This window comes from Anser brachyrhynchus (assembly GCF_964034855.1).
Source record: "Anser brachyrhynchus genome assembly, chromosome: 4".
Lineage (NCBI taxonomy): Eukaryota > Metazoa > Chordata > Aves > Anseriformes > Anatidae > Anser > Anser brachyrhynchus.
The window spans coordinates 2,770,955-2,795,137 of record NC_137698.1 but is presented as its reverse complement, the minus strand read 5'-3'; the positions used below and the strand labels follow the sequence as shown (position 1 = coordinate 2,795,137).

The 24,183-nt window shown below is 38.2% G+C and overlaps 1 protein-coding gene across 35 annotated transcripts in view; it reads left to right on the top strand.

Moving 5' to 3' along the window:
- Positions 1-24,183, top strand: part of ANK2 (ankyrin 2) — a gene marked incomplete at its 5' end in the record, with an annotated part of 358,674 nt that overhangs the window by 233,351 nt on the left and 101,140 nt on the right. For 29 of the 35 annotated variants that reach the window (XM_080591200.1, XM_080591209.1, XM_080591211.1 and 26 more), the window contains 9 exons: positions 3,010-3,108; positions 6,802-6,987; positions 7,464-7,487; positions 9,478-9,576; positions 10,745-10,843; positions 18,415-18,513; positions 20,350-20,547; positions 23,234-23,332; positions 23,504-23,602. In XM_080591200.1, the coding sequence (XP_080447326.1) occupies positions 3,010-3,108; positions 6,802-6,987; positions 7,464-7,487; positions 9,478-9,576; positions 10,745-10,843; positions 18,415-18,513; positions 20,350-20,547; positions 23,234-23,332; positions 23,504-23,602 (1,002 nt within the window). The remainder of the gene's footprint in view (positions 1-3,009; positions 3,109-6,801; positions 6,988-7,463; positions 7,488-9,477; positions 9,577-10,744; positions 10,844-18,414; positions 18,514-20,349; positions 20,548-23,233; positions 23,333-23,503; positions 23,603-24,183) is intronic. The other 6 variants (XM_080591203.1, XM_080591178.1, XM_080591185.1 and 3 more) reach the window with 1 other exon arrangement.

Here is a 24,183-nt window from a genome sequence, read left to right as displayed (position 1 = left end):
GAAAAATATATGGTAATTTTAAACTATAAATAAAGCTTGAAGAGGAAAAAAGGCTAGGAGTGCAAGTACTTCCTTACCCACAGTTGCTGTAGTTACAGGTATGGTTATATGAGGAGAATATCCTTGATCTAATGGGCAGTCTCTGGAACAGTCTTGGGACTGGGTGGAAAAGTGTTTAGTGCTTGTAAATGATAATGAAGTCTTATATGTATTGTTTATGGTGTCCTAACCCAGGATTTATTGTCCCAGTCCTGTTGCAGAACTAGGGACTTTTTAAGGGGGCTTAACTAGGGACTTTTTTAAGATTTAAAACAAACCTCAAAGCTTGTAAGCAAATTGATTTGCTTTGGCTTGAAAATTCTCGTATTCCTGACGTTTATATTAGTGTGGTTGTGCTCCTTGCATTCATCCATGCAGTGGTGTTCAGCGTTAGAAGGATGTTACAAATGGTACATATCACCATTTAAAAAATGCTACATTATACTTTTGGTATTAAAATACCAATCAAGGGTGTGGAAAATTACTGGTAGTTCTAGCTAGATAGGATGCCGCTTTGTTTCTTTCCAGTGTGGGAAGGAAAGCAAAAGCAATGAGCCAGCTTGGTTACCTGCAGCATTCTCTGTGCTCTTCAGTCCCAGCACAATCGGAAACGAGCCGATCTGTTCCCAGTTCTCACTGCCAGCTCACGCCCTCAGCTCGGCAGTCCTCTGTGCCTTCCTCGTTACATGCTGAACAGCATTCCCTCATTTTACACTCCGATGAGATCTCATTTTCTCCCCCCTGTTAAAGGGCTGTGAGTGGAGCGGCCAGGAGACCACCGTGCACCCAGGCTTGGTGGCCTCCCAGCCACAAGGGTGGACGTGGAAGAGGCTGGCTTGTGGGCCTCCTTCGTGCCTCCTTCGTGCTTCCCGTTCGCTGCCAGTGATTTGGGGGAGGGAAGCCACCCATCAAAATGCAACTGACCTTACTGTTAAGAGGCTTTTCTCGATGTCTAACCTGAATTTTCTCTGCTGCAACCTTAGTAAGCTGTGCACTTTCCTATTTGTTTTAGCATGTGTGAACATGCAGAGCAAATCTTTCCCTTCCTCTTTGAACACTTGTCATTTTCTTTTCAGTTTTCCTTTTCTAGACCAAATAACACCAATTACTTCAGCCTTTTCTCAAAGAAAAATAACTTCCCCAGGGGGATGTATTTTAATTTTACAACAGTGCAATGATTGTCTGTATTACAGCAGAATGAGCTCAGTGACTCTCTGGCAAGCCACTGCGACCTTTGGGTCCTTTTTTGCAGAATTCTTCTCTAACTCATCATTCTCTGTTTGCACAGTTTGTTATTCCTGCCAAAGCTTTGCAACTTGTATTCGTCCTTACTAAATTACATTTCCAGCCCTTTTCTCCAAGGTAAAAGGAACCTTTCAAGTTACGTTCCTCTTGGGTTGTGTACTTGCAGAACACCTTGTTCATGCTGTCTGCAGCTGTAATATGAACGCTCAGTTCCATCCTTCAAGTCATTCCTGAGAATATTGGATAATACTTGCCAAAGACAGACCTGTGTGCAAAGCCACTCAAAATACACCACATGATTTTGGCATTAAACTGCTGTTGACTGTTGTCAGGGTGCAATTTTTTAACTATATGTCCCAAGATTTTTAATGAAAATACTAGACCGATATGTCAAAGTAGTATTAAAAAACCTGCTGCAACATATATGATATATGTCACGTACATATACAACATATATAAAGTTGACCTGAGCAATCTTCTACTTTTGTAATGTAGATGGGGGTTGTAAATACAACAGTTCTGCAATCAACTGTATTACCTACTGACTGAAAAATGAGATTTCGTTTCATTAGGAAATTACTGGAATGTTTCCATAGCAAGTTTGCTAGAAATAATAATATTGGCGTCTCTGAAGCAATGTTCTTAGTTATCACAGTATTTGTGTTAATTCGTATTGCTCGTATAAATGCACAAGTCTGTAATTTATTGTGACAGCATTTAAGATTTATATATAAAAAAAAAAAGAATTGCATATTTGAATTCTTGTTTATGGGTTGTGTTCTAGCGAAAAGTGCCACTTGAGGACAGAAGAACGTTTTCACAAATATAGGTGATTATGTCCTCTTATCTTACATGGTAGTTTGCTGAATATTGAAGAATTTTCCAAGGTCTCTTTAACAATTCTAAAAAATTTCAGAAGAAAGTTATCAGGCACATAGCTCACTTCCATGCCTTCCTTTCATATGGATTTTGTAGATAATTAATTACAATTCTTTGCATTAAAGTATTTTAAAGAGAAGAAAGGGAAGTATTTTAAAGGGAAGAAAATGTGTTTCTAATGAATTTGCATGAAGTTTGACTAACCTGGAAGAATTTTTTGATATTACGGTACTATTCAGAGCACATTCATATAAGAATTCCATGGCATGTTAAAGAATGTTTATAATTATATGCTAGACAAACATAGTGTATGGTCAGAAATGCAGCTGTTATTCTGCAAGGTTGAGTTTCTTTATGTTTGATGATTTGCAATGTTTTATGTATTACAAAATTTTACATAGTGTGTTAAGCCTTTGTTATCTCTGCTCAGCTTGTCATGAGATACGGACTTTATGGTCTCCAGGGGATGATGTCTGTGGTTAAGTTAATGTAATAAATGGAAGAAACTTTTGCTTTCCTGTCATCTTTCATACGACTTTATTGCCAGCTTTACAGTCCCTGAGCCATTATCAGCAAGGAATACCGATATTAATAATGAGTGTGTCCATTGTTTTCAGAAAATATGTCAAAAGAAAATGAGTGTGAAAGCATGTAGAGTTGTGTAGGTTTAAATGACATTAAACATTACCATATTATACTAAAAATACTTAGTTGTTCTACTTACATACTTAAAATGCTTCAGTTAAAAAAGCATAAATACATTTTTAGTGTTATAGTTACTTGTATTTCAGTATTATTGGTATATTCTGTTTCTTTTTACAGTATTTTCTCATGTGTTCTCTTTAGAATGGCTTCACTCCATTATACATGGCAGCTCAAGAGAACCACATTGAAGTGGTGAAATATCTCCTGGAGAATGGAGCCAACCAAAGCACAGCTACTGAGGTGACATATATATATATATTTTTTTTTTTATACACACTCTTACTTTCCTTTGCCTTTATATTCAGATCGCTTAGAAGATTTTCAAATGGAGTATTTTGAGAATTTTTGCCCATTCATTTCACTGAGTTGTATTTATGAATGTTAATGCTTTTTTTCAAAACACACAGACAAACTGTTCTGGAAGCGGTGAGGAGTCAAGGGATGAAATCCAGCCCGAATCGTTTGACAGCAAAACATCCACTGACTTTAGTGAGCCCAGGATTTTCACCTTTAGTTTTTTCCCATTTCTCCTATCACGTTCTCAGAGACATTTTTGAAAAATGAATGAGACTTTGGAAAGTGATCCCAAGCGAACCTCTGTAGAAATTACAGGAGGAAAAGGTGGCCTCAGTGAAATGGTATTGTAAGGGCAGTAAAGTGAAGAGTGGATAGATCATAGGCTAAGTGAAGAAGTACATGCAGCATTTCATTTGAATAGATGTATGTCTCTGTAACATATTTACATCTCTGACAAAGCCCTTGAAAACACAAGCATCTAGAAGTGCCATCACCTGAGCAACATGGCTATCTGTGTGCTCCATTCGCATAGTAACATCAAGGCAAATATCAGTGAATAGAATATTTTAACATGCATCTCCCACTCTTGTCTGTAGAGGGGGGTTCTCCTGAGGAAATAAAATGACTAACAAGAATTGCAGCAATGAGCTCACCAGGCAATGTGCTGTTTTCTCCTCAGACAGTTTACTTCTAGCACTAAACCATGTGGGTGTAAATATGCAAAAGGATGGTATTCATTGCTAGGGTCTGGATTTCACTGCGGTGCTGTAAACCTGCAGGAACTTCAGAGCAAGCAAAGCAGTTATCAGTGGAAAAGAGATGAGTCTCCATCTCAAGAGAAACTGAATCACAACTTCCTTTTGCAAATGAGAGGATCTCAGGGCAATGGGGAAAACTTCTAGATAATGAAGACTGTGCTCTCTTGATTTCCTGTTGCTCTCTTTCTGCCAAATCTTGTTTCGCTCTCAGCCAAGAGAACAAGTGACCAGGCTCAGTGCTACAAAGTCTGTTGGCTTCATGTTTGCTCTGTAGATAAGATATGCAATGTGAAATAGTAATAGGAAAGTTCCTCCCTTGAAAAAAGAGCTTTTGCTCATGTCTATTTATTTTCCCTAGTCTGTATAGAAACTTACCCACTCTGGATTACCTTCACAAATGGACGAATTAAAAACGATGTTGCATGTATACTTGGTTTTCTTTTCTTTAAACTGAACTGCTAGCCTTAACAGCTGCTTTACTATCCCTTCTTTCAATGGATACTATACCATTTGATGACAGCTCCTAAAATAATCCTCTTGTGGCCTGCATACATGGAGATCACGTTACCCTGCGGCTTTCTGAAATATGAAATCCTGTGTGATAGTCAGGCAACTTGGCAGAAACACCCTCTGCGAACGAGTTGCAGTGGATCTTTGGCTCTCCGAGAGCCCAGCCTGGATTCAGTGCGCAGTCACCTGCTTGCAGTCTTGCAGTGAATAACTTTTACTAACTGTGATCAGGAGCACTGGAAATTCGTTCATTAATTTACAGGTACTGTGAGGCTGATATGGTTATAATTAATGTGGCTTCTGCTTGAACACAGACTTCAAGTCATCACTGTAACTCATACTATACTCTAATTCTGTTAAAAAAAAAAATAATAAAAGGAGGCAGGGGAGGAGAAAAGCCAGCTGAACCCCCACTCAGAACCTGAGTCCAAATCTGTCTTCTCTCATCGGAAAGGTCAGATCTCGCTTTTGTGGCCTGGAGAGTAAAGCCTGTCTATCCCTTTATCACTTACTTAGACAAGTTTTGGTTTCAGATCTTGCTCAGGTGATGGTTTCAGTGATGTCAGTATAACTGAAGGATGGACTGAACTACCCTCTGCTTTCATATGTGCCCAGAATTTAGTTTCACAAACAGAATGAAGAAATGATACATAAAATAAGGTGGGATAGCAGCCTGAACTGAGGATGCCACCACAGTACATGGGAAAGACATTCTGTTTGGCCTCAAAGATTGTTCTCATGTGGGAAGATGGGGAAATGAAATGCTTTTTCAGGGCTCCTGTTAGCCATGCTTTCCACAAGTAATAGGAGAGAATGAAGAAAGGGCTGGGGCCTTTTAGAGAAAGATGGAAGGTAATGCAGGGAAAATCAAATGGTTGATCTTGTCTTTGAATCTAGCACCGCCTTTGGATATGCTTCGTTTCCTCTATTTCATTTCCTTGCACGTTTATATATGTTTAGGTACAAAATGAGAATCAGGATGAGCTCAGTTTCATTGGGCCCTCTAATCCAGGATTTGTTCTCATGTTTCCAGAGGCAAAAGGAAAATGCATTAAGCCATTTCAACACCTAATGTGGCCTCAATCTCAGAATTATCTTTACAGTTCAGCTGTTTCATCAGCTGTTCACCAGTTTTTAATTCACTGTACAGAATTTAATCTCTATTACAGAAAGAAACTATAATAGCATAGCTGTTGCAACGCACCTACCCACAGTTCAATGCAAAAGGGAGTGAATGTTATTAAATTACTAGGGGGAAAAATTGCTTTGGCAATTCCTCAGGTATTTTTTTCAGCATATGTTGGCTCTCATTCCTTCCTAAGTCATCCTTCATTATTTTATCATCTTTCCATTTTCCTATTCCTAATCAATTCTGTCTCTTACGCCTTTTACAATGCGTCTTAATCAGTTTGCTCATTTTCTGGCTATATCAGCTCTTCTCTAGATGTAGAAAACCTTGTTTTATTCCCTTCCCTCTTCATTTCACTGTTATTCAGCATGCCTTCTGGTCACAGGCTCAGTTTGAGGGCTGCTCTGCTCCTCGTGGTTTAGCTGCCCTTCAGTCTAGCATGTGGTTGTAGCACATGCACTTGGACAGCACGCAAGACTTAGTTTTATAAGGCAGAATAAAGGGCATGTGAGCAGGCAGTACCTGTTGAGATAGCAAGTTGTGAGCACTTGCTACGTTTCACAGCATTGGTTATCCAGGCCATGTTTGGTGGAACAAGAAATTTTGAAAATAATTTTAAAACAAAGCTAAAAATATAAAGGAAAAATAGATAGATTTTCCTGACTTTGTTTTTCCAGAAATAATATGATGTTTTGCTGCTTAGAATTAGAATAAATTACTAAATATGATCAGACTTTCTTGAGTCATAGCCCATGCATGACTTAGAATGGGAAAGAGAAGCAAATGCGTATGAAGATATGCTTTCTTTTCCCAGAGATAGTCAGAAACAGGGTCCCTTTATATTTTTCACGTCTACCTTGTTCAGTGCTCACTAATCCTTTTGAAAATGTTGCAAAAATATGTTTTGCGGTCCATTTTAAGATAACAAGTTAATATGAGAGATACTGTAGAATGATTCTTTGACTGTACTGTACTTGACTTAAAATATATGTATGTACACACGCGTATGTATACATATGTACTTTGAAGTGAAAAAGCGTGCTTCTGACATGTTTGGAATCACATCTGGGTTAAAATGTTTTGCCTCCAACGTCATTTCACTGGAGTGCACTTGGTGCAGAGGTAGAAACCAGCTGGTGATGTACTTCTGAAATTTCCGTGTGCGAACAGTGCCATGCAGTTCAGTGAAGCTCCATGTCCTTCAACTTACTGCGGACATTTTGTTTTCTTGTCTTGCAGGATGGTTTCACTCCCTTAGCCGTTGCACTGCAACAAGGACACAATCAGGCAGTGGCTATCCTGCTGGAAAACGACACCAAGGGGAAAGTGAGATTACCAGCCTTGCACATTGCCGCTAGAAAAGACGACACCAAATCAGCAGCGCTCTTACTGCAGAACGACCACAATGCCGATGTGCAGTCCAAGGTAACGCGACGCTGCCCTGCAGGTAACAGGGCAGTCATGTGGCTGAGTGCCAGTGGGCAGCAACCTTTTACTTCCTTCATCCTAAGGGTTGAAGGTAATTTCTTCTGTGGGGAAAGACGAGTTCCACAACCAGTATCACCAGTAATATATCTACTTCAGCAGTGTTTAGCAACACAGTAATTGCAAGCTACACATTTTTTTTTGCTTTTTCCTTATACCTCCCATTTCTGTGGTAACCAGCTTTCTCCCATTATTTGTAAACCAGGAGAAAGAATGGAAGCAGAATCACTGCTTCCCTATTAAATAGGATACTGGTTTATTGCCTGTGGGAACATAGGTTATTTTTAATGTTAATGCATGCTTCGGTGGCTTTTCCCATTATAACAACATAACTCATTTCAAAAAGCAACTTAGTTCTCCGTTTTGCAGCCAGTCTTTAATATCTTTCCTCTTTTTCCCAAACCATGCTGCATCAGATGATGGTGAATAGGACGACTGAGGTACCGAGATCAAAAATTTTTAATTATTATTTCTGTTATTTATAATTATTTTCTCTGCTCTGTGGCACTATTTCTTTAATATTTAGCACTAAAATTTATGACTCTTTTTTAATGAATAGCGATTTGTGACTCAGCAAACCTGTTTTTATTCATCCCTTGTTTTATAATTTCATTTTATTTGTGTCACCATATCGAAGTAAACTTTTGAAAATTCACATTCAGGTCAAAGAATTTTAAAGTGAGTAATGGAGCTAAGAGAATGAAGATGTTCTTCTAGCTCAATTAAATTAATTATGAAAATGCACTAACTTGGCATAACTATATTAAAGTGTCTGGCTCAGCCAGAATCATGGTAAAATTCATTTTACTTCTCGTACAGTAGAACATATAATTGAATCCTCCAAGGTAAAAACTTGTTCAGAGCATCTGCTTATTTTCACCATGGTTCTTATTATGATCTTTTCAGTGAAGTTTTCAGCAGTCCTTAGGGGATAGTACATAATCAGAATATTATAGTTCTTATACTGATTGTGGAAGTAACAAGTCTCCACAAGTACTTTCACTAAAAATGAAGTGTCTGATTGGCTAGAACTCTGATTTCCCCCCTAAAAATTTAGGAAACATTTAGGAAAAAGTATTATTTCCAAGAACACAGTCTTTTTTTTTTTTTTTTTTTGAATGCCTGCTTCTTCACTTACGGTAAATGTGAAGCAGTTTACATCTCCTTCACTGGCCATTACATTGACTCAAAGTACCTTGCATTTGTCACAAGGTAAATACATGTCCTTGAGAAGTTAGTTGTTAATGCAACATAAATTCACTCTGTAGCTTAGTACAGAATCGTATTTGTGTGCCGATATCCTCAGTAGACATTTTCCCAGTAATTTACCATGGCAACAAGGCTATGAATTTAATGACTGTTTTTATTGTACTTCCACCAGAATCACCTGTGGGCTGACAAAGAAGTAAATGGAGTTAGGTTAAAATAATGGTCCAACTGATGTATCTTTGGGGAATAAAGTTGATTTCAGAGCACAACATCTATCTTTATTCCACATTTTTATACACATTTATTTATACATGTCTTTATTCTGTGAGCAGTTTACAATAATGATTGGTACACTGAAAGAAAGAAAACCTAGTTGAAAATACAGTATAGTCCAGAAGCCAGAAGTATTTTTCTTTCCCATAACTACCAATAAGATTGTAAGGTCTGATCAAATCAGTGTAAAGCTCTTCAGGGAAACCTCAAAAACGAGGTCCTTTCTACTTGAATTACTTATGAGACTAAAAGCTTGCTGCGTGCCCTACTTTCTGAAAAATTAGTCTCTTTTATTTTGTTGTCAGGTAATTCTGTATTTTGTAAATGAAGTGTGTTTCAACTTCTAGTGCTCAAGAGGCAATAAGTAAATCAAGTTTTTTCTCAAAGAGAGATGGCAAAGTTTCTTTGGCTCTTTTGAGATCTAAATTATATATAAATGTAAATAATTATGGTTCTTAAAATTATGCTTCTTATAATAAGCAAAGTTTCTCATGTAGACCAAGCTCTTTGATTACATCTTGAATAATTTGTAATTCTTAGCTCAGTAAACCCAGAGTCCAAGAGCTTTTGTTGTTTTTTAGACAAGAACAGTAAACAGATGCAGCCCAAAAGACCCTTGTTGTTTATGAATTTTAATAAGCAAGCTCCCTTTATTTTCTTTAAGGATGGATAATATATCAATTAATTAATAATATATTTCTGATATGAAAGCTACTGATTTCTTTTTGGCTTGAACACTGACTCAGAAAATGAAAGAAAGAAACACTTTTGATAATATCCCACATGAAAACCACATATCCTGCCTGAAAGACTTTGCTATATTATAGGTTAACTGGATAAAATCAGTGTAATACATTTGTTTGCCAGCAACTGTTAAAGTCAGGTTCTAGTTAAGTTGATTATATTGTATGAATTGATTCCTATAATAAGGACTGTTTCCTTTTGTAGAGTGGCTTTACACCTTTGCACATAGCTGCGCACTATGGAAATGTCAATGTGGCAACGCTGCTGCTAAACAGAGGAGCTGCAGTCGATTTCACAGCAAGGGTATGGAAGAGTGTTTTTCTCTTTTCAGTTGTAATGGCCTATGAAAGTGGGAGCGTATCTTTGTGTAATTCCTAGTCAAGAGTAAATGAGAAGCAAAATAATGCTGAAAATCTGTTATATTCAAGACATCTATTTTTTTTTCCTCATAATTTTTTAAAGTTACCTTCATGCAGAATCTTTGGGAGCTTACTATCAACTCGTTTTCCCAGTTGACAGAAGCAGGCTCCTTTGAATTGTGTCAGAGTGCCAATGTTCTCAGGATATGTCAATTTATTTTAGCTTTCCTGTCAGTTAGACATACTTCAGAAATATATATAGGATTTATTGTCTTCTTCCTGTCTGTTAGGGATTCAATATTTACGATACCACTTCCATTTGATATTTTCACATGTAAACATATTTTGAAATAGCAAAAGTAAGGTACAGTGCCATTATGTGAATACAACATTATAAGTACTAATTAATCATGACTAATATTTTATGGTAAACAACTGCAGATCTACGTAATATAGTCTATTTGTTTTCATGCATTACTTAGTTTGAAGCATGTCATCTGGTGCCATGAAAACCTCTGGTAATATGTATATCACTGAATCTACTGGATCACAGATTTCTGTTTGATTTTGCATTGCCAAGCACACTTTGAATTACTTTAGGATTCAGCCTTTCAGACTGACTTCCTCCTCTTGCCCGTCCGGAGTAGCTGCTAATGTTACCTCTTGCCCCTCACCCCAAGCATTTGCAAGGACTTTCAGCCTAAACAGGACCTATGCTATTTACATGACATTTATGAGATTACTTTGTGCAGGAGTCATGCATTTGTGTAATGTGTGTGTTGCAATGATTTAAATGCATCAGTGTTTTGTGAATATTGACTCATTGGGACTCTGGTATATGTTTGTTTATTTGTCTGACTCTGGGACTGCGATGTTTGCTGCTTTTGCAGATGTGCTTCTTCGTTTATAAAACAAACAATGAATAAAGATTCTTGCTTAAAAGGAATTACTAACTCTAGCTTATATGGTGTGTGCCTAGCTCTGATGCTCAAGTACATTTTCATTTATTCTCTATAATGTGATGGTCTCATTTTGTGAGCCAAACACAAATTCACCGCCATTATATACCTTCAAATCCATCATGCTCATTGTTTGTTCTTTTCATGGTGTAGAATGGAATCACCCCACTGCATGTGGCTTCCAAAAGGGGAAACACAAACATGGTGAAGCTCTTGTTGGATCGCGGAGGGCAGATCGATGCCAAAACCAGGGTGAGTGTTTCTATTCCCTGAATATGATGTTGTCCCTTCTTGGGAATGGATTGGGATTTTTTGCTTGCTTGATTTTTTTTTTTTTTTTTTTGGTGGTTGTTGTTTTTTTAAACCAGAGACTGGGAACATCAAGCTTCATAACTAGGCATTCTGCTTCAGTAATTGTGTCTTGTGTTCTGTTCTTAAAGTGAGACATTAGATGCAGCTGTTACATATTTCTCAAAAAGCCAAACAAAAAATGTTCAGCTGAACGCATCTCCAAAAACATTAAACATTGCTTCTTCACAAGTGTACTGTTTGTGAAACTTGGACCAAATTTACATGGTGACTCCAAAAACAATTTCTAAAGAAGTACTTTTCTACCCTTTTTTGTATTCAGTATCCTACCTTTAGTTTTCAGACTATTTGTTTTATGTAGACTGTTTTCTGTGGTATCAGAGTAAAGGATGGCAGGCGTTGATGACAGAAGGAGGCAGAAAAACTCTTTCCTTCAGTGTCCTCTACCTGCATCATACAAGAAAAAGCTGATGAAACTCTGATCTCGTTGAGGAAAGAGCTAAGTGTGCTATTTGATCCAACTACATGTGGCACAGGAACACACGTGCTGCATGGCAATGGGAGGGTCTAAGCCCAGCTAAGCCTTTCAGGCCCCTGACTTCTATATGTTTGTGCCAGTCATCATGAAAAGGAAAACTACATTAGTAGGCTAGCAATCACTTCTTACTGAAGAGTCAACATTGGGAAGGAGTAACCTATTCTGTGCCAGCAGAGTATCACCTCTTCCCTGGACAAACCACAGAGAATTAGGTGATGATTACTGATTTCCTCCTCCTAATTGTCTTGTTGAAAAGGCACACCAATACTTTGCTCTTTATTCATTCAGGACAAACGAAAAACACACCACTTTGTGTGTGCAAGGTTAATTATTTAAAATTGGATTTTGGAGCCACTCAGGAACATGTGGTCATTAATGCAAACTGAAGAGCACAGAACTTTGTTATTGAAAGCTGCTTGTTCTTAAGCACTGATCTGCAAAGTGTTATCTCCAGGTAATACACAGTCTTTCAGAACACAGAGTTTAGAGCTGCACTTAAGAGTTTGAACCTAAATATAGTTTTTGTTTAATAAGGTAGAAAGGTAGGGTATATTGCATTCAGCTGCCCTTGTGGTTTATTCAGCCTCAGCAGTTACTTTGTTACTAATTTCATCAACTATTTGTTGCTTCATAAGCTAGGAAGAGAAACATGATTATCATGTAACTCTGTATGTGATTATGATTTATATTCCTGATGTGTCTCTTGCTCTTATTTTTTAAAAAAACTAACGATGATGGAAGATGATACATCTTACGAAGGTGTGCAGTAAATCATCCCTGTTCAAACTGACCTTAAGAAGTGTCTAAAATCCTATGGTAAAGAGGCATGAAATGGTAATAATACATTGCAGTCAGAATATTTCACATATGCATAAGCACAGCAGTCGTACAGAAATGGTCCGTTTGGCCTATGGGATGACAGTATTGAATTCAACTCTTTGCTGTTCAGTATTTAGATACTTGTTTCGGACAAGTTGTGCCAGATGATTGAAAGGACATCTTGGATTTTATGAGGTCAAGATGTATCCCCTCCCCACACACCCAGAAAGATTGGTGTGCAGTTGTGAATGAAACTGAAAGAACAGGACTTTGCCCGGTGTAGGTGGAAGGCTCTGATTTTAGAGTCTTCACGTTGTCTCGGCTTCCTGCCCTTTGTCAGCTGCTACATTAGCACAAAAACTGCTAGCACAAAGCTACTGGTGACAACCCATAAAGGTATCCTAAAGCACATACATTCCAGTTTGCACAGGTTCAGCAGCTTCTTCTTGCTTCCATCTTCTGCCTTCTCTCTGCTCGAAGACACGCGGTGGTGGTCGGCTGCATGTACTTTACAGTGGGGGAGATTCCAGAGCTTTGGTTTTGCCGTCAGTGTCTCTCTCTGTGGTGTGCTCTTGTCTTCATGCCAGCTGTTTATGTAGTCTTGGTGTCTTTTTCTTTTCTCTTTGCTTTGTCCGCATGCCTTGTGCTTTGCTATGGCCGTGAGTACGTAGGGTACTGAGGAGGTAGGTTGTGTGTTGCATGCCATGCATACATGTGTTTTGTACTTTAAAGGAGAGGCCTCTGCCTCCTCCTCCTTGGTACTAACATGCTTGCCTTTCCATACTTGCCTTTTCACTTCTCCTAAAGAACACTTGCATTTTTCCAGTAGGTCAGATTCACTGAAAAACAGTGGAATTAAATGTGCTAGGATATTTCATTGCCAGGTAGCCTGGGCTTTTATTCATGGTCTCCGTACCATATTGAAATGAGCTGTTCAGTTAAAGAAGTATTTATTGCTTTCATTCATTTTATTTTTAACCTTTCTACATGACATCTGATGATGCATACATTAAGATGTGAGAAGATATTTTAACAGATCTTAACTGAGCCCCCAGTACTTTAACTTTACATAGTTAATCTGCGAAATCTTTTTATGTTTGAAAATATTCCATTGGAATATTAGGAGCCTGTGCATTGTCCAAAAAAAAAAAAAAGGTGCATTCTTCAAAATGAGTAAATTATGAATGTGTCCTACTGTTCCATAGTTTATGTTGCATGTCAGAGAAAAGCCCTACTTACTGCAGGAACTGTTTTTGTTTCATATACATTTCATAATGTATCTCCTGAAATTTTATGGCATTTCTCACTAAAGTTGTAGAATTGCAAGTAAATCTACTTGTTGTATATGTATGTTTTAAAACAATATTAAGTGGTTTTGGTAAGTTTTACTGTTTTTCTCAAATAACTACTAAATAAGTTCTTAAAATATGTGATTTTGTTTCTCTATTGTATTGTGTCTAAAGGAAAAAATGTAAACCCCATTCTCAATGGTATTGATAGGATTTTTTGTTACTACTGTGTTATATTGACATTTGTGTTATTTGTATTTACATAAAAGCTTCATCTGGAGGTCTGTTTGATCAGTGGTTAAAATTTCTGATGCTAAAACGTTTCATATTTAAAATCTTAATCAAACCTATAATCTCTAAACGTTCACCTTAAAAAAGGACTTCAGTGACATGTTTTAAAAATACTTTAAAATTTAGCTGAGCTTCTGAGCTGCATGGCTTACTATGGTAGACCAGTGGAGTTGGGTTTCAGAAGCAAATGCCAAAAAACTTGGCATCAGTGTGTTATCTCTAAAAGACAGTGGAAATTTCAATTTTTGATTAAACCATTGCCACGTGATCAAGAGAAATGTGCCAATTACCAGTTCTCACTTTTAGGGAAGGAAAGCATTTATGGTTGCTCAAGCTTCTGCTCTTGGGATGGGAAGCTTATCGTGTCAGAAAGCAAATACGTTGTGTGCCAGGAGGGTGGCAGCTGGAGGGGAGAGTAGGCCTGATGATGGTGGGCAGAAAGTCTGGGGTGATATCTGGGTTGGAGAAGGGCCTCGGGAAAGGACGGAGGCCCAGCTGGACCTGCAGGGAGCAGAAAGGTGGTCACAGAGGCGTGTGGTACCAAGGGGAAAGGAAAAGGAAGCTGGAGGGGAGGGGGGAACTTGGATTGTTGGTTTTTTTTTGGTGGTGAATGAGCTTCAGACACCCCTTAGCACTCATGTTGGGAACCTTTTGATATTTTCTTTGTAATAGTGTCCCTTTTTGTAAGTATGCATCCTGACAGAACAGGCACGGCTCTCTGCGATCACAATGTGGCCGTGGGTTTTGTGTCATTAAGCCAGCATACTGGGAGCCTAACGCTCTTGGCCCTGTGCTGTGGTTGCAGTGTTTATTCCTGCAGTAACTCTGCTGTGACATTTTCTCCTGCTCTTACAAATGCACAGAGCACTTACATTTCATGGGCAGTTTTTGCTATTCCTAAAGTAATGTCAGATTATAAATATCTAATCACAATGCAGATGCAGGCTATAAAAATAATGTATTCATATGTTTACAAGGTGGGAGGGATGTTGTACAGATTATCCAAGCAAGCAGTACAGGTAGCGACTATTATGTAGAATTATTTAAGTTAATATCTTGCTACTCAAGCAGATGCATGGTATATTTTTTGCTGTGTTTTTTAAATTTGTACCTTGGGAGGCATACCTGGAGGAATACTTTAGAGCGTGTTCAGTTACATCAAGACTCAGAGCTTCGAGCAGGAGGTACACTTGCCTTGTTCATTTTTAAAGACAAGCACTTTAATAACAACGTAAAAATGAACAAATGTAAAGGCCTTTATTTGTCAAGCAAATTTGGACATTTTTGCATGTCAAACGTACAGAATACTAAAATTTCATCTCACACCTATACAAATGAGAATATGCAGCTGCAGTTTGGAAGAATTCTTTGATAATATGGCCTTTGACATTCATATGCTATCATCAGTCTTCATTCAAATGAGCACTGAATGTGCACAACTGTCCTTCTGTTAAGACACTGCTCACATAATTTCCCATTGTCCCAAGTCTTTCTTGTAAGCAAAGCTTCTTTTTATTTCAGTCTCTCTGGTAAACTGAGGTTAAAGCATTTTGATTACTATGAAATTACCTACTAATTTATTTGCCAGAGTTCTGCAGTTAGGAGTCGTGCATGGAATTAGAAATTAATTATGCAGGTTAAAAAATGACCAGTGATTGATCTTCGGGTAGAAAAAAAAAAGTTTATTTTCTATTTTGACAGCCATTTAAGAGGAAATAGGAATGATGGAATTTCCTGGCTTCCACACATACGGAGTGGATTGTAGTGTCATTTCTAGCTGTGCCCCACTTCTTGGTTACATTGCAAAGAGCGTGCTAGGAGAGTTCCACATACAGGAACAACCGAATGCCAGGTACAGGAAGTCACCTGGAAGATGAAAACATTTAACTTGCCGTTATATATATTATTTGGGATGAGGGAATAAATACTGGGCTTTTAAAAACATAGAGGTGGTGAATTTCATGTCTCTTTCTGTGCTTCAAGTCAGTGTCTCTTGGAGGGTATGTTGTATGTCCTGTCACGTGGCATTTGATACTTTGGTCAGCATGCAATCTTCACCTTATGTGGTGTACCAGTTAGCGATGGAATGATTAAAAAGGTAGGTGGGCAAACTCCTGCAGCAGATGTCAGAGCATAGAGGTTCACTGCGAGTAGATAATGGTGCAAAAGCAGACTAATTTTGTACAGTGTGTCTCTTGATGTTGGTTGATGTCAGCTTGTCCTCATTGTATTATGTACTAATTCTACTATAACTCTCTTTTCAATTTCCCTCATCTTTGAATAAAACATAAGCACAAATAGAATTTGAAGTATTAAATATGCAACATTTTTAAAATATGCATACAGCTTTACCCAGGGCAGAAAGAAGGAAGAGAAAGAAAATTACATGGGAAGGCTGCAAAGCATATTGCTTAATTCAGCTACTGGAAACTGCACAGATAGTAAATGATACACATTTATGAAAAATAGGGCAGGATAAATAGGATAGATATATTTTTAAAATCTATTTTTACAGGCAATTATAGATAAGAAAAAAGGAGAAAACATGCTATATAATGATTTAGTTCTTTTAACTAGACTTTCTTGTAGAGTTGAGGTGTTTCTTGGCTTGTATTGTTCTTTTTCCCCCTCTCTGAGGATTTGTCCTGTTTCTTTTCAAGACTTCACACAATTCTACCTTTCTTTTGCTATTCTATTAAATAGAATAACATCAAAGTCACTATGTAGATAAGGAAAGTGAACCTCCCACCTTGATTAAGATGCAGAGCACAAAAGGCCAGAAACTGGAAAGAAATACCAAATAAATACCTTTCATAGAAATACATTTGAGACATACTCTCGCCTTAGTAATGCTAATGGGAATTTTGTGCATGAATCCTTCTGGCAGTGAGATGAAAATATACCTGTTTTGCATTTAGAGACTTGATTTAGGGTCCTCTGGAGTTTCAGAGAAGAAGAAAACAGGTAAGTTAGTTATACTCAATTCCTTTGTGTTGACCAGATCTGTTAGGTGCTGAGCACCCTTGAATTCTGTTTGTGGGATTGATCTTGTATCTGCTGAATTTCATTGCACAGCTTCCGGGGGATTTAGTGATGCAGCAACTGCCTCTGAGGTAGCGAGCACCAAGGCACACCTAACCCCGTCAGATGTTTCTGAAAAATCTTTGGAAACAGTAGATAAGTAAAGGAGAAAAATTCTTCCCAGATTTCAGTTCCTCACTGATGCGGAGCTTTGTGTGCTGCTAACTCAAGAAGGTGCTCTGTGATTTTAAAATTTAGGATGAGACAGGATGTACTTCTGGGAAATACCATTTGTAGAGTATTAAAGGGCTGTGCTTGCATAACCAAAACGATAGTAGTAGAACTACTTTTAATTTAAAATTGTTAATAGTAGAAGTGAAAATATCATGATGTAGACTTCCCACAGACTCCACGAAGGCAAACAGTGTATCTGTGTGTGAAGGAGGGTCACTAACTCCTACTTAAGGCCACATTACTGCATTTTCACTACCTTTTTGACCTGTACATAATAAATCTGTCTCAGACAAACATAATTGTGCTGTTACTGGATTCTTCAGAAGGCACCCTGGAATAATAGCATCTACTTCATCTAAGACAAGCAGCTTGTCTCAAAGAGAAAAGGCTTTCTCTGTGATTAAAACTATTGCTATTTAACAGTTATAAGCCTATGTCTGTTGAACAAGTATTGATGACTTTTCTTAGTGTACGCTTGAAAAGTATTAGGGCCTAATAAGATAAAATCTTGGGTTATAAATTTTCTTTTTTCTGTCATTCAGTTCTAATGTTCTTTTCCAAACATTTTTCTTGCTTCATATTTCTTGTCTTTTTCTGTATAAAATCCAAATTGTAGCAGAATTACCTATAATGCATTCCCTGTGTAAATGTCTCATTGACACATCTTTTGCTGTCTCTGCTGTGATCATTACTGAGTAGCCTAAACAAATCTTTTCGTACAGGATACTGTTCTGCAATGGAAAAATACTGTGGAGCTGGTGCTCTCACAGTAATTTTAGCAAAGAATTGTTAGCTCTTTGTTCTCAATCACAGAAACAAAATATTTCGTTCTCTTGGTTTCTCTTTCTCTTTTTCTTTCTGCTTTAAAACCGCCTTTCTCCTGCTGCCTGTTTGAAAAGAAAATAAATTCCAGGGCAAATTTTCTAGCATGGACATTTCTTCATTCATTTCTGTATCAAAAGCTATCCAGAGGACAAGGGTTGATTAACAGAGCATCTCTGGCCCAGCACACATTAACCAGAGAAGCAGTACAATCTCAAATCCATGCAGAGGAGACGGAGAGAAGGAGGCAATGCATGCTCACATTACCCTCTTTGATAAGAGACTTCCAACGCACAGTGGGCTTCCTCTCTGAAACTGTAATCTTAGTACAAGGAAAAATAGGGAGGAAACTTCATGTAATGGAGCCAGCTTCGGTTAGGAGTCAATAAGTGAGCTTTTTAACACACTTGTGGGGCTGCATTCTTGCAAGGGTGTTTCTCAGAGTGCCATAATGGACACTGGAGGATGCGCTCATTTACTTTCCCTCATTTTGCTTTAAGGATGGACTCACCCCACTCCACTGTGCTGCAAGAAGTGGACATGACCAGGTTGTGGAACTGCTTCTGGAACGAGGTGCCCCACTGCTTGCAAGGACCAAGGTGAGTGCCTTATTAGAAGATACGGTAATGGCTCTATATGACTTTCCAAATCATGTATAATGTCACTGAAAGGACGAGGAAGAAGAAAGGAACATTTCTGTTCTCCCAAAGGAAATGTATTAATGAGTATAATGGTCCAAAAATAAGGTTTTCTTACATAATTAGGAACTATGCTTTCCAAATATGTGAAACAGTATATACTTCAATACTCCTCTCTGTAATACCAGACTAAACACCTGAAATACAGTGCTGTTGAAAGCACTTCACTTTTGTGACTTCTTACAACCATAAGACAGAAAGAAGGAAAAGGTGGGTCAGACACTTCAGAGAGATGATTGATTCTAGGTATATATTTTCCTATCCTTCATATAAACTAATTAGGACCTGTGATTTTCATGGACTATTTTATACTTGGAACATTATTTCAGTGTCTTCTTACTGATTTCCGAAAAGAGTACATCTAACATGAATGCATTTAATAGAATACTGTCTCTTTGGTCAAAACAGTGAGAAAAAGACACTTGTAGTATAATAACAAACCCCAGTGAGCAGCACTTCACATCAGTAGATTTCAGAGTGTCCGAGAAAGGTAGCTGGTATCATTAGCTGCAAAACAGTGGAGTAGAGTATTGCAATGATAAGCTTGAGGTCCCCTGCAAGATCAAGAGAAACAAGCAATTTAAGTATCATTTTCAGACCATTGCATGCTTTATTGAGCCCCACTCCCTCAAACATGGTTCTAAACAAGGGCAATTAGTATATTCTGAGCCATCGTTGTACTTAGTGGAGACCAGTAATATTTTCTCTTGATAGTCTTCAGGAGGTTTTATCACTGAGTTGCATGCATATCAGATACATCAAGTAAGGATGTACTCAAGCTTTGTATCCCTTGATAGCACTAAGTAGTCTCGATCATCTCTTTATACAGGAGGGATCCACAGTGAGATGGTAATTGTAGGCAAAAAAATTCCTTAGACCTTCTCTGCTCCCTTTGGTGGGAGAAGATGCTTAGGTGAACCCTGTCTGTCAGCACCCTTCACTTCACTATGAAGTAGAAAACCTCAGTAGGACAGACCCTACCACAGATATTATTGTGCATGCTTCAGGCAGGACTCCCAGATGCTCCCATTCAAAGGCAGATGTTGCCAGCCAGGGCAAAACATCTGTGTTGCTGTGGCAGCATCTGGACATTCCCCTGTGTTGAGGACCGAGCAGAGGAGAACTGTACTGTGAATAATTCCCTTCTCCAGGTAACAAACAGTCACTTTGACCACACCAATTCAGTTACCAGTTCAAGTCTCTGTAATATAGCCTATCTTTAAACACAGTGTTTTTAAAATATCTCATCACATGTAAAATCAGATTGGGTTTAAAAACAACTTCATTTTCTAACTTCCCACTGAAACAGGTGGTTCCAAAGTGGAGGCATACAAATTTGTAAATATTAAAACTTTTTTTTTTTTTGAAAACAACTTGTTACGCATATTAATAGCAACAGTTCTCTTTCCTTTGAGTTGTCTACTTCCCACAGATTTCAACATAATAAGTTGAATATGTTTTATGAAATATTAAATCATAAAGCAAGACCCTTACATTCTTTTCCTTTGATTAACTACTGATTTTAATTAATTATATAATGTTTCTTTAAATTTCACTGCGTTTCCTGGAAGGGGAAGGGTGACTACATTTTTTATTTTTAATTCCATCTGTAGCTCAGATGCAGCCCTGTTTTGGTGATGGGATTACTCTGCAAAGTCTCAATGGCATTCTTTGAGAATGTGCTGTTATTTAAGAGAGAGGTGCTAGAAGTTACCATTCTGTTTTCTTTTGCCACAGAATGGGCTCTCCCCACTTCACATGGCGGCCCAGGGGGACCACGTGGAATGTGTCAAACATCTCCTCCAGCACAAAGCTCCTGTGGACGATGTCACCTTGGACTACCTGACCGCCCTCCACGTGGCCGCACACTGTGGCCACTATCGTGTCACCAAGCTCCTTCTGGACAAGAGAGCAAATCCCAATGCTCGTGCCCTGGTAAACCTGTCCCACCTGTGTCACATAACAAACCTACCAAGGGCAGATGAGTAGCTCTTACTAGTAAAGCCAAGTGAAAACTGTCAAGAAACTCCAACAACTCTGAATAGTTGCAGTCACAAAGGGGTTGTCACTCTTACTCATTACCAGTATTCTATCTTGTATCATTAGGCCTAGTCGTGCACCATGTCCCATGACCAGTGGCTGTAGTGTCAGGTCTGGATGCTCTACAGAGTTCCTAAAATCACAGCTATTTCTAGGTGATGGTAACTTATGCATTGGTATGTTGTTGAATTGATAGTTTAGTTTTTCATACTATGTTGTGATACACAAATAGTTTTTAAAAACTTTCAACCGAATCAGTAAGCTAATTGGCATGGAGAAAATATATTACAAAACTAATATTTCTGTATTTATCAGGTTAATACATTCCCTTGTATTAGGTGCCATGTTCCTTCCTTTTTAAAAAACAGTTCTTCTGATGCTTACATGAAAACAGGTATGATTCCTTTCACTCACTGTGCAAACCATCATCTCCTAACTAAGAGAAAAACATCATGTTTGACTTCAGGAGCATAAAAACTTCCAAGAGTCTAATCTATCCAAACCCAGACAATATTTCTTCTGCTCTGTCATTTTTCTTGACCTCTCTGTACTTTTTCTTCCTTCCTCATCTTATGTTTTTCTTGTTTGGTCTTTTCCAGTATCATTTTCACTTGGTTGGTCTTTTTCAATGTTGTTTTCATCCTGACTTGTTTTTCTTGCCAGTCTTCTGATCATCTTTAGCTGTACTTTCCTCAGCTGCCCACACATACACATTGTATGCTAGCCCCCACATCTTCTTTCTTTCCTTCCATGACCAGAATATACCTCCCTCTCCCTTCCTCCCTCCCTGAGAAACATCTATGCTGAAAGGAAAGGAGAACACCCTCAGGCTGCTCCTTACTTCTCTCCTTCCCCCTCTCTCATACTCTCGTGATTCCTCCCCCATCAGGGACCTGTCACCTCTGGCTTGTTTACAGTATTTAATACATTAAAGATGCTCATGATTTCTGTTAGTACTATGTTTTTTATGCCTTCTCCTCTCATCAAACTGCGTTTCGCTTAAATAGAAATAGCAAAGTCGAATCAACTCAGGCAATAAATTAAGTGGAAAATGTGAAAACTTCTGAAACAGTAAAACTCCCTATGAAATATATTGAGATATGATGTGCAGGAGGTAGAATATCTAATGGTTTTGATTACTTTTTAAGAAACTAGGGAAGGCTAATAGTAATATTCAGCAGAGAGTACTGTGATGGAATAAATTTTACAAATAATTCATTTTCATCTATATTTAAAAATATAAAATTAATATTTGCAAAACAATTTAGGGATACAAGCACTATATGAATTCTCAGCTTTTCCAGTCTGTGTATGCTTTAAAGTACCTTCAAATCAACTAGTAATTAACATTTCTCTTAACAGAAGCTGATGGTAGAATAATCTGTCATGTGTCTCTTACTAGGAGCTAAGATCTCACTGATAAATTGTTTACTACTAGTTGAGTGTTTAGCAATACTGATCCCTTTCATTAGAAAATACAGCAGCTATTTGACATTATCTGAAAATGTTACTTGTGCTTTTCACTAAAATGTTGACAATACAGTAAATAATGTGTTCGCTTAGCTTTAGGAACACACTTTAGCCTGTGTTAGCAGTAATAGTACATAAAAAGAGCTTGAAGTCAAAGCATGTGTTACAGTACACAGTACGAAGACATGCTTTGTTGAAAGAGCCCCTGTCCTACTGAATGAGCATTTCGAAGCAAATGAATATCTGCTGACTGTAAGCACAACACTAAACCTACTGTCTCGCAGTATAAGATTGCTAGGTTGCAATACTGGTTTAAGATGTTCCCTTTTCCACTCCCCTTTCATTCCTGTTCCTGCCCTGTCCTATTTAGTTTTAACCCAGATGAGGGCTGATACCTTGCTTACAATGCTTTATGACTCAGCGGGGCAGGAATAAAGGAAGAAGGGCCACAAATATATTGAGACTTTGTGAAACCACAGCTGAAGTAGTGACAATTAATTTAAGGTGTCCTTGCAAAATGCACACATACACAAGCATGAATACAGTATACTGTAGCGTGACGCACAAATACAAAATAAATACACATAGATGCTTAAGGCTTGCACAAGCCTACAAGATAAAGACAAAAAATAAGGTAGAATCTGGAAGAAATACTCTGTTCTGTTCATAGAGAGGTATAAAACGTGCTTTATACATCTCAAAAGACTCTAACTGGTTTCAAAGTTACCACTATTGTTTCTTATATTTTTTTCTTGTGTTAGGCAATCTTGGAAGCTACTGCAAATCGTTTGTACACATATACATGTGCAGCCTTCAGAACCACATACATACATACACGCATGCGCACACGCACCTTCAAGTCAGAACAGGCATCTCTGTATTTGGTTTTCAGAGGTGGAAGTTCAGTTTCTCTCCATTGCCTGAGAAGAAAGCAGCAGCACTGCTTTGTTTTGCCTCAAACTACTGGGAGATGTCTGTAATTCATAACCTCTTGTGCTTAAAGAAAAATTGCTTCCGGTACTCTAACCCTTCTGCTCCCAGCGCGCCAGCATGGAGCTGTGTGGAAAGTGTAGTTGCATGTTTTTAACTAACATGACTGTCTTTTGCACAGAATGGTTTTACTCCACTGCACATTGCCTGCAAGAAAAATCGCATCAAAGTCATGGAACTCCTGGTGAAATATGGGGCTTCAATCCAGGCTATAACAGAGGTAGAAAAATGTTTCATACCCTGAAGAAACATTCCTTCTCTCTCTCCTTTTTTGCTTCCTTTTTTTCTCTTTCCTGTCATGCCTCACTTTCACTTATGTTTTAATTAAACGAAGAAGCCCCTTCCCTACGCCCGTGCAGAGGAGTAAAACTGCTCTTGCTTTGTTTCGCAGTCGGGCCTCACACCAATACATGTGGCTGCATTTATGGGCCACTTGAACATAGTCCTCCTTCTGCTGCAGAACGGAGCCTCTCCCGATGTCACTAACATTGTGAGTATGGCTTTGACTAGAATCATCTGTGTGATGCCTCCTTCAGAGGGGTCTGGCCTACCATGCAGTTTAACCAAAGGTCACATTTGAATGATATTTCATTATGTTATTGCATGTTAGGACAAATTATCCTAGCACCTTTTTGGTGCACAGCATTGAGGGGAAAATAACTATCGTATAGGCATTGTAAGCCACCTGTGGTTTCATGTACTCTTCAGCAATGCCTGAATAAGTAAAAGTTTCCCTTAAAAACAGACAAAGCTCACCAAATACTTTCAAAGCTGTGAATATAAGCCAAGTCACAGGGAAGACTGTGTTTCAGTTCAGAATGATGAAATTTATATCCAAATGGCTCTAGTTTCTGCTTGCACAGTCTTGCTGGCTGTCATGAAATTGTGCCATTTGTGTTAGCGAAAGGATATGAGATGCTTAAACCTAACAATTAAACAAAAATGTTAAACTCAAGATGTTGCTTTTATACAGGAAATTCCAGGACCCAGTGCCTTTTGAAAGAACATATCTAAACCTAGAAAATGTGACCTTTGGGAGGTAACAAAATGCAGAACTTGACTTACCATAGA